General features: G+C 42.5%; 1 protein-coding gene across 1 annotated transcript; it reads right to left on the bottom strand.

Moving 5' to 3' along the window:
• Positions 1-441: 441 nt before the first annotated feature.
• Positions 442-4,375, bottom strand: LOC137377904 (cis-aconitate decarboxylase-like). Its single transcript, XM_068047977.1, has 6 exons — positions 4,293-4,375; positions 4,132-4,189; positions 3,350-3,537; positions 2,678-2,770; positions 2,310-2,515; positions 442-1,360 (listed from the first exon to the last, which is right to left on the bottom strand). Exons 1-6 carry the CDS (start codon positions 4,308-4,310, stop codon positions 442-444), a joined length of 1,482 nt encoding a protein of 493 aa, XP_067904078.1. The 5' UTR covers positions 4,311-4,375.
• Positions 4,376-10,668: the final 6,293 nt, after the last annotated feature.

The raw sequence follows: 10,668 nt of genomic DNA, 5'->3' as shown, positions 1-10,668 counted from the left end.
CCATTACTCATCTTCCAGCTGCCACCAACATTGGGGAATTAAAATGACCCATAGGTGCCATTATGGGCATATGAAAGACCCCAAAAGTAAAAGGTAATATCTTCCTAATGGTCGATTACCTTGTGACTACAGCTTCTTTGTTCCCTGCAGTGATTTTTTTTAACCAACTTGCTGCATCCATAAGTGTGGGCTGCCGTCCCAAACATTAAAATAACCCATTCCTGGAAATTTGGCTGGTTGTCCCAGATCTGATCAGACAGTGGAGGAAGTCTCGCCCCATTGCACTTCTGATAGTAGACTCTAATACCACCATTTTCAGTCCCAATAGTTTCAGGGTTTAAATCCTTATAGTGCTGATTACATATTGCTGATCAAATATGATAATCGACGATCAATCTGCTAACTTACATTTAAACATTAGTGCAAAGATGTTGACATTTTTCATTGCAAATAAGATGTTAAAGTTGAACTATCCCTCACTTCTTCAAGGTTCTCAACTGTGTCGATAATTGCTTCTATTTTCTCCTGCTCCAACACATATGAAGCATTATTTTTGAATTTGTTGAGTAGTGATTCTCTAGACAGTGGGTTTCTCCAGTGTCCGTAGAAGGTGTCACATTTTCCACTGAACACATCTCTGTTCTTCAGGACTAGAACCACTTCTCCATACATCTTCTCAAAACTGGCCAAGTTATCTTCAGGATGCTGAAGCTCCACCTTGTTAAGTAACTCATTGAGATCATCTCGTTGGAGTTTACTTTCACTGAATGATTCAATGCTCACATCACCATCCAACAATGCAGAGCAGGCATTAAATTGGAAGGAATGGCGAGCCTCATGTTCTGTCTCTGGGAATGGCCTGTTGATGTATCGGGAAATGGGGACACGGAGAATAATTCTGTCAATCATAGAGGGTGAAAAAGCACCATCATTGGCAGTTGCCAACTGTCTGACTGAGGCAGCAGCATCTACCACCCAGTGCATGCCCAGATGAGCAGGGAATCTCTTAAATGCAATGTCTTGGTCCTCCAGCAGAAAACGTGTCTGTTCAAGTGGTGCTATTTCCTGAGGTTCATAGTCACCATAGAAAGCAGAAAATCCAAAGCAGCCAGGGGTATTGTCTAGAATTTTTGCATTTCCCACCATTCCTTTAGAAGCAAGGAGAGCTGCCTCAAAGCCCAGCCGTGCGGCATTGCCAACATGGATGGGTTTTGCCTGAGTGGCTGCATTAGCCATTGGTGCCCCTGAGAGTGAAGCTGCAATAGCCAGGGCATTGACACACTGATTAGGGTTCAGTGATAGAAATTTAGCTATGGCTGCCGCACTGCCTATTGTCCCAACCACACTGGGAGGGTGAAATCTGTGAAATAAAAAGAAAAGATATTCAAGCATCTGGTCCTTTTGCTTATTTCTTATTACAGAGTAACACTTGAATTCAACAGAATTAACAGTTTTATTTGATTAGTTGTTCAAGTCAGATCCTTTGCTAAAACGCAGTGGGTCGAAGGGCCTGTTTCTATGCTGTATGACTCTATGACTTCCAAGGGCCTCACTGCCCACGCATCAGCCATTTATATCAATGTTCTTAATGAACCGTAATAAAACCTGGTAATTTTTGTGGGTTGCACCTAGAGGTTGAAATGTATTCTCTCGGGTGTGTTATGCTGTTTTATTGCCTGCTTTTTGTGTATAAATAGCATACTATTAATGATCATGCAGCAACGTCTGGAATCTGCACATGAGCAGTTGAACAGAAAAATTATGAAGTTGCTGCCCAATTTGTGCTTGGAATTCAAATACATGAAGGCCATGAGGTTGTGACACTTAACCACTAGTTACCCACTAAATACCCAAAAAACATTAGGGCGTGTCTATTCCAATCTAAGTGATTTTTTTTCACAGTCTTAATTACTGTCCAAAAACCTCCCTGGCCCTGAAAATTGGGGAGTCTTATTCCTTCTGATTTTTGTTGATTTTTTTAACGTTTTCTATCTTTTTATCTCTCTCTTTCTCAATCCCACCTTTTGTTTTCTGTGCATGATTTGGCATCACATTAAATATTCTAATTTACACTTTCTGTTTATACTTTGCATGTCACGGTCGGCAGTTTTCAATTTGATTGGTTAAGGAAATACCAAGTTGCTTGACTTGTTCACACAGATTCCAGATCCCCTGTAGAGGGTGCCACACAGTTTCGGATTTCTGTGTTTCTAACGCAAAATAATATAGAAAGTCATTGTGCGAGTTTTAGTGACAAATCTGGCCCGCAGTGCTGTGCAAATGTTTTGAGTTCAGTGTCAGAATCTTACCTTTTAGGGATATTGTTCGCCTCTTGGGAGAAGCGCATTAACCTGCCCTGAATTTCAATGCCCACATTAAAGGCCAGCAGGAAGTCAAGACCACTGGGTTTGGAGTTTGCAGGCAGCATTTGGGCAGCAGCTAGGAGGGCGGGCAGAACAGCTCCTGAGGGATGGGTGGCAGGGTGCCAGGTATCGTCGAAATCCATCGAGTGGGCCTGAGGATCAAGAAGAGGCAACATTCAGATTAACTCAATGAAAACAACAGGAAATGCCAGAAGAATCCGTTGAGATGAGGAGAGTTTTATCATTAATATTTTTCTGTCACTTTTCTGGTTTTGGGAAGCCCAGCGGACGTGGATAGAGTACAAATATCTCACCGCGACTCCATTGACGAAAGCAACTAGAGTAGGAGAAAGTTTTAAGCCTTTGCGTCCATACACCGAGCTGACCGGGTCTTGGGCAAACAGTTGCTGTGCAAGGAAGAAAGGGGAACAGGTTAGAAAGGCTGGAATTGGACTGCTTACTTTAAGAAAAGGCCTGTGTTGAGTCAGTTGGCTCAGACAGTGACTGTCATTGGTACAATATGTTTGCTAAATGAGTAATCAGTGCATTGTGTACACTTGAGCTGCCAATCCGTGTGTATCCGCGATCTATTGAAATCAATTGAAATAAAAATCGAGAGATGTCAAACGGGCTGGAGATCTGCTATCGCCCGTTTTACATTCTCACAGTCCCCTTAAATTTATCACACAAACTTTGGGAATCAGTTTGAACTAGGTCTCCAAGTTAGGCAGCCGCTTTTGTATTTGTATTTTGTCACATTACCTGGACAACCGTGGCTGCATTTCCGCAGCCGAAAATGAATGTACACGATGCAGTGTTATGTTGGAAGCCTTGAGATGGCTGTTATGTTTAAAGAGGTACTTTTGGTGCTTGGCGGAAGCTGACATATTACTGCAGGAATGTCAAGGCAGTCGGGAATACTCGTTCAGCCCGGGAAGTTGCGGTGACCATTTCTAAGTTTGAAATTAGTTCTTTGTGTAAATTACCTGGCAGTAATTGAGGCAGATATCAAAAACTTGGCTGGTGCTACCCAGGACCCCAACTCCAATGTTATCCAGGATCATGCGTTTACTCCTCTGTAAAACCGTATCTGAGAGACGATCAGCTCCAACCCCGGAGACAAAAGAGCCGAAACTGCTTGTCACAGTCTCCTTCAAATCCGCTGCTTCAAAAGCTAACAGAAAAAAATATATAATAGTTATAAAATTGTGCGTGTGAGGGATTCCTTTGTTTAAATAGATTAAATTAAAACCGCCAGTTTGAACAGTTATACTTTCCTCCAGAATATATTCGAAAACATTTACAGAAAAAACTCTTCCTCGGATTTCCCCGCCAATATGATCACATTTCCGACTAATAGCGCTCTCCGATGTTAAGGTTGAAACATAAGAACCGGTTTATGTCTTTTAGTTTCTTTGGTTTTATTACAGAATCCGAGAGATGGGCTGTTCACACAACAACCAGCAGCGACTTTATGGTCACTTCATTATCGATCTGACGCTCTATCTGGAATTAATTCGCACAGAACAGAATTAGTTCTGTTGTTGGCGCTATTGTACGTTTGAATGTATTTCAACTCATTTTTCAGTGCATAATCCTGGAGTTGTAGCAGACAGAATTACTGGGATAGCGCACGGCCCTTCCCACCTTCAGTGTCGCATTCCTGCTGTGGACCTGACTCCAGAAAGGAAGCATACACGAATGGATAAACAGTGATCATTTTATTTTCATGTCTTATTAAACTGAACCCAGGTAGGAGCATATTTACCTTTGTGGGAAATGTTATGGTGCCATCGCTTTCCAGCTGTTAAACAGGGCTGAATTTTCTAAAGATGAACAGAATGAATCAGTGTTAGCAATTAATCTTTAAAAAGATTACAAAAATGGTTAAAGGTTAAATTAATTTTTCAGAGCTACAAAAATATCTACCTGCAGTTTGGAAAACATTCTGATGCTTTTCTCTTTGTAGCTTGCACTTGCGATCGGGACAATTTTTTCCTGAGAGAATTATGTAATTGTGCTCTTGAGTTGGACATTTATATAGCATCTTGGAGCTGGAGAGCCGAAAGCTGACGTCACTCACTCTCCCCACTCTCCACCACACACCTTCAGGGTTAGATATTATCAAAGATTTGCATAATTAGAATCGGTAGGACTTCCCTTGATTTCCTCATTGTTCCATCAGTAAAGGCTAAAGTTGCATGAGTACATTATTTAGGACTGGCCTTGATTTCCAGTAATTGTCTCTTACTTCCCAATAACTACAGGACAATAATTAGGTTTAATGGTTAACTAACGTAGTCGTGTTTTACACTCCTTTACTTTTCTATTAACTTAAATGGGCAGCGTATAAAATGGACTGGCGATTCACTTGCCTGTTTTCAGTTTGACCAATTCACCCCAATGTTATAATACATAAACGTTTCAAAGGCTTCGTATTTCTTTTTATAACCCTCAATGGGAAAGTTTGCAGAAGCAGGGCGTAGCGCCCTGGAAATAGTGGACAATAATTTAATATAATAAAAACAAGAAATGCTGGAACCACTCAGCAGGTCTGGCAGCATCTGCCAGACCTGCTGAGTGGTTCCAGCATTTCTTGTTTTTATTTCAGATTTCCAGCATCCGCAGTATTTTGCTTTTATGACAATAATTTAATGTTCTGTTCCTTGCCATCATGCGACAATCCGCGCTCCCCCACCACCGACTGACCAGAGCACTCCCCGATTCAGGTGGGGTGCTATGAAAAACATAAAAACCCCGATTGACATCTTCGGACAGTAACACAAGGAGCATGTGCCAGACAGACTGGGTCCAGTCTGAGCTGGCAGTCTAGCCAAAGAGGATCCACAGGTAAGTTTGTGTTTATTTTAGTGAAACCAGGAGCAGCAGAAGTACTGCAGACCGCTGTTGGTGCAGGCTCGCACCCCTCGGCCTCACCTATACCCTGCCGCCCGGTGTCCTAAACAGCCATCATTGATGTGTCCCAAAGCCATGATCTGCTTCAGATGCCCATTTTGCGACCGCAGCTCATCGGTCAGATTGAAATGAAGATCAGGTCTTTAAATCACACTGGCCTCTTCATTTTCCAAACAGCGTGGGAGTGCTCTGCTGGTTGGCCATCCAAAAGTTAAAATCTACCTCAATGTCCTGCATGTCAATAAAAATAACACACTTTTTCCACACATCTCAGTCCATGAATTTGATTGAATCTATAATCCAAACCAAAGTAAATCAGGGGCAAATGACCCAAACCAGTGAGAGCCAAAACATTGGCCAAAATGTATTTTTTGTCCTCAGCCAAGTAACAACAGCCCTGTTGTTTGGTGATACCACCCAACTCCAGAGGGTGGCAGTAGTATTATGGTAAGAAAAGAGATTGGTTCAGTCAAACTGCAATCCTGAGAAGGAAACTGTTCCAATCTCCTTGACCTCCCATCAATTATCGCTACATGAGAATGAGATCACCATATTTGGAAATAGCCCAAGAGCCCGGCTCTGTTTGCTTGATCTCTTTCTTGATTGCTTGCTCAAGAAGTACAATACCCTTTTGAACTTATTTAGACTATTTACTTAAATGGTTTTCACTAATAACCAATTGCACAAGAAAATCATTTGGTATTTCTGTTCAAGTGTGAGTATCATACTTTAGACTGTGTTTCTTATTTGCCAGAAATACTGGATAAGGAAATGTTCCGAAGAAGGGTCACTGACCCGAAACGTTAACTCTGCTTCTCTTTCTACAGATGCTGCCAGACCTGCTGAGTGAATCCAGCATTTCTTGTTTTTGTTAAGGAAATGTTCTCCATGTATTTGCAATGCAACATACGAAGACCAAAGGAATCCTTCACAGAGAATTTGTGTTTGCTTGTTATTATTTCCTTATTTACTTTTCTTTGCTGCCTCCCGTGCTTTTTGTATGCGCACATTTTCCCCTATTGGCTTTTAATTATGATTTTGGTCTCACACGGACTGAAGTTGCTCTTGGGCGGTATCTTGAAAAGTGGCTCAACTACACAACGCGCAATTTTCATTTTCATGGATGTAAAATGGGCTGTGGACCCGCTATCATTTGATGTTGCTGCCCAGGACACACTTCACCCCACTCTCTTTTCAGTAGTTAATATTTTACATTACTTATAATTCTTTATCTCTACATATAATAGTGGCGTGTACGTTCAGTACACTGACAGTATAGTTTTGCCATTTTTCGGACGATTTCGCATGCTGCAGGACCTGAATGGACACAAAATGGGTAGCACAGCAGGTCAGGGTGCACAGGAGCTATTCCATCTTTGCTGGATTTGCTTTTGAATTAGGTCACTCTACTCGGTTGAGCACCAAAGTTAATCTGTTGTCTTTGCCATTAGGCTTTTTATTCGGCAGGATTGCGTGATTTCTAAGAAGGCACATGTTGCAAAAACCTGCAGGAAGCAAATCCAGACTTCCATTTTTCCCAATTTCAGGCAGAGACCATACATCACATGTTGTGACTAGTATATGTCTCACACATGCTTAATGCTTATATTTGTGGAGGCAGAGGTAAGTGTTCATCGTGGACAATGGGGCAAGGGTAAATGGATACAATCTTTCCATTGAAAGTTAAGCTAATCTGTACATCTAATGTGCACCGAGCATCCCTTGGACAGGCCTAGCATACTATCTAGATCAGTTCCTGGATAAACAAATGTTGTGCAATTGAATTTATAAGCTGTTCTTTCCACCATTCATCACTATAGAAGGGCAGACATTATAAAGAATAAAAGACTTACATATTGTTTCTTTCATGACTACAGGGCATCCCAAAACACTTTACAGCCAATGAAGTACTTTTGAAGTGTGATCACTGTGGTAATTATAGGAAATGCAGCAGCCAATTTGCGGACAACAAGTTCGTACAAACAGCAATGTGATAATAACCAGATAATCTGTTTCTGTGATGTTGATTGAGGGAATAAATATTGATCAGGACACCAGGAAAACTCACCTACTCTTCTCCAAAATAGTACCATGGGATCTTTTACATCCACCTGAAAGGGCAGATGGGACTTTGGTTTAATGTCTCATCCAAAAGACAGCACCTCTCCCTCAGTACTGTACTGGAGTATCAGCTTTGGTTTGGTGCTCAAGTCCTGGAGTGGAATTTGAACCCACAATGTTCTAGCTTAGTGGTAAGACTGCTACCAACTGAGCCATGGCTGACACTTATCCAGCATGTGTGTGCATTCCTTAATGTTGTTGTAACTACAGGATGCTATTTAACTTCCTCTGTGCACTTGCCAAAGGGAGTAAAAAAAACCTGAAGTTATAAGGGACACGCCGAGGTGCATTATCAATTAAAGGGAAACATTTTTCAAGGTGAATGAGGTGCAGCTTAGTCAGTGGGGCAGCTTGGGAGGTTTTAGGAACATAGAACGTTTACGGCACAGAAAGAGGCCACTTGGCCCATTGTGTCTGTGCTGCCTGAAAAACAAGCCACCCAGCCTACTCCCACTTTCCAGCATTTGGTCCATAGCCCTGCAGGTTACGGCACTTCAGGTGCATATCCAGGCTCCTTTTCAATTTGATGAGGTTTTCTGCCTCTACCACCCTTTCAGGCAGCGAGTTCCAGATCCCCACCGCCCTCTGGGTGAAAAACTTTTTCCTCATCTCCCCTTTAATCCTTCAAAAATCGCTTTAAATATGTGCCCCCGAGTCACTGACCTCTCTGCTAAGGTAAATAGGCCCATCACATCCACTCTATCCGGGCTCCTCACAATTTTGTATATTTCAATCAAATCTCCTCTCAGCCACCTCTGTTCCAAGGAGAACAACCCCAGTCTATTCAATCTTTCCTCATAACTGCAATTTCCCAGTCCTGGCATCATCCTCATAAATCTCTTCTGTACTCTCTCTAGTGCAATTACATCCTTTCTGTATGAGGTGACCAGAACAGCACACAGTACTCAAGTGATGGCCTAACTTTCCATCATAACCTCCCTACTCTTATATGCTATACCTTGGCAAATAAAGGAAAGGATTCCATATTCCTTCTTAACCACCTTATTGACCTATCCTGCTACCTTCAGGGATCTGTGTACATTCAATCCAAGGTCCTTCACTTCCTCTACACCTCTCCGAATTCTCCCATTAATTGTGTATTTACCTTGTTTGACCTCCCCAAATGCATCACCTCACACTTCTCCGGGTTAAATTGCATGCTGTCCACCTGACTAGTCCATTAATTTCTTCCTGCAATCTATAGCTGTCCTCCTCGCTATCAACCACTCGGCCAATTTTTTGGCCTCCATATCCAAGAAGGCTGAATTCCAAGCCATCATACACCTGAGCTGGACAGCCCAGTACGAATAACCAACATCTGGAGGCTCTGGTAATTTTTAATCACACAGTTCGAACAAATAACATATAATCACAGGGAAGACAGGATTTGAAGCACTCTACATTCCTCTGCTTCTTTCCTGTATACACCCTTATTGCACCCCAGAAAGAATGTTGTCCCTAGAGTTAGGTGAGGAGATTGTAAAATAAAAGTTGAATCTTGACATGATTACTTCCTTCTTGCCTTTCCAAAAAGCAATGCATGTATTAATTCTTTTCCATATATTATTACATGGTAATCACTGGTATATACTCTACACTTTCAGGTCTCCATCCATAGTCCTTCAACTTAACATTTTTGGCCTTACTGTTCTCTCTGATTTTAAAGGGAAATCCTACATGTTCAGCTCTGAGAAACTCAGCTTTGCCTTTCATGGTAAACACTTTCCCTCCAAGTCTCTCAAGATCCCAATTGCACCCCAGATTTAAATACTGCTTCCATCTCTCCTGTAGCCTGACAGCATACAATATTGCTCCATAAAGGATCCCTCTCTCTCATTCTCTTTCTTTTTAGAATTAGAATTAGAATGTTACAGCGCAGTACAGGCCCTTCGGCCCTCGATGTTGCGCCGACCTGTGAAACCATCTGACCTACACTATTCCATTTCTTGTTCGTAGATTCTCAGTCTTTTCAATTTGTTACATTGTTTCTCTACTTATTCAGCTTTCATTTTCCTTTATTGCCTGCAATTGAGCTGTTGTTCTACTCTCTCACTTCTTACTTGCATTTTCTCAATTTGTTTGTGGTCTTGGCTGGCTCTCAGGAGATGTTGTCTAGGTGTTAGTGGAATTCTGCCAGGGCCACTCAGCTCCTGACCTCATTACAGCATTTGTCCAAGCATGGACAAAAGAGCTGAACTCCAGAGGTGAAGTGAGAGTGACTGCCCTTGACATCAAGGCAGCATTTGACCCAGTATGGCATCAAGGAGCCCGAGCAAAACTTGATTCAATGGAAATGAGGGGGGGAACACTCCACTGGTTGGAGTCATACCTAGCACAAAGGAAGATGGTTCTAGTTCTGAAGAAGGGTCACTGACCCGAAACGTTAACTCTGCTTCTCTTTTCACAGATGCTGCCAGACCTGCTGAGTGGTTCCAGCATTTCTTGTTTTTATTTCAGATTTCCAGCATCCGCAGTATTTTGCTTTTAATTAAGATGGTTCTAGTTGTTCGAGGTCAATCATCTCAGTCCCAGGACATCAGCTGCCCTATCAATGACCTTCCCTTCATCATAAGGTCAGAGGTGTGGATGTTCGCTGATGATTACACAATGTTCAGCATCATTCACGACTCCTCAGATAATGTAGCAACCCGTGTCCAGATGCAGCAACACCTGGACAACATCCAGGCTTGGGCTGATAAGTGGCAAGTAACATTTGTGCCAGGCAATACTATCTCACACAAGAGAGAATCTAACCATCTCCCCTTAGTGTTCAATGGTATTCCCATCGCTGAATCCCTACTATCAACATCCTGGGGGTTACCATTGACCAGAAACTGAAATGGAGTAGCCATATAAATACCGTGGCTACGAGAGCAGGTCAGAGACTAGGAATCCTGCAGCGTGTAACTCACCGCCTGACTCCCCTAAACCTGTCCACCATCTGCAAGGCGCAAGTCAAAAGTGTGATAGAATACTCTCCACTTGCCTGGATGGGTTCAGCTCCAACACTCAAGAAGCTCGACACCATCCAGGACAAAGCGGCCCACTTGTTTGCCATCCCATCCACCACCTTAGCGATAGTCAGCACGGTTTTGTGAAGGGTAGGTCGTGCCTCACAAACCTTATTGAGTTTTTCGAGAAGGTGACCAAACAGGTGGATGAGGGTAATGCAGTGGATGTGGTGTATATGGATTTCAGTAAGGCGTTTGATAAGGTTCCCCACGGTAGGCTACTGCAGAAAATACGGAAGTATGGGGTTGAAGGTGAT

The sequence above is a fragment of the Heterodontus francisci genome, chromosome 15 (assembly GCF_036365525.1).
Source record: "Heterodontus francisci isolate sHetFra1 chromosome 15, sHetFra1.hap1, whole genome shotgun sequence".
NCBI classification, from domain to species: Eukaryota; Metazoa; Chordata; class Chondrichthyes; order Heterodontiformes; family Heterodontidae; genus Heterodontus; species Heterodontus francisci.
Note: the sequence above shows the minus strand (reverse complement) of the source record. Positions and strands in the feature narration are given on the sequence as shown.

What these genes read in the sequence shown, in the direction of transcription:
- LOC137377904 (XM_068047977.1), bottom strand. An exon ending in CTTTCGTCAATGGAGTCGCG is followed by an intron (nt 2,516 to 2,677) that starts GTGAGATATTTG and finishes CTTGATCCTCAG; the next exon opens with GCCCACTCGATGGATTTCGA. An exon ending in GCGAACAATATCCCTAAAAG is followed by an intron (nt 1,361 to 2,309) that starts GTAAGATTCTGA and finishes TTTATTTCACAG; the next exon opens with ATTTCACCCTCCCAGTGTGG.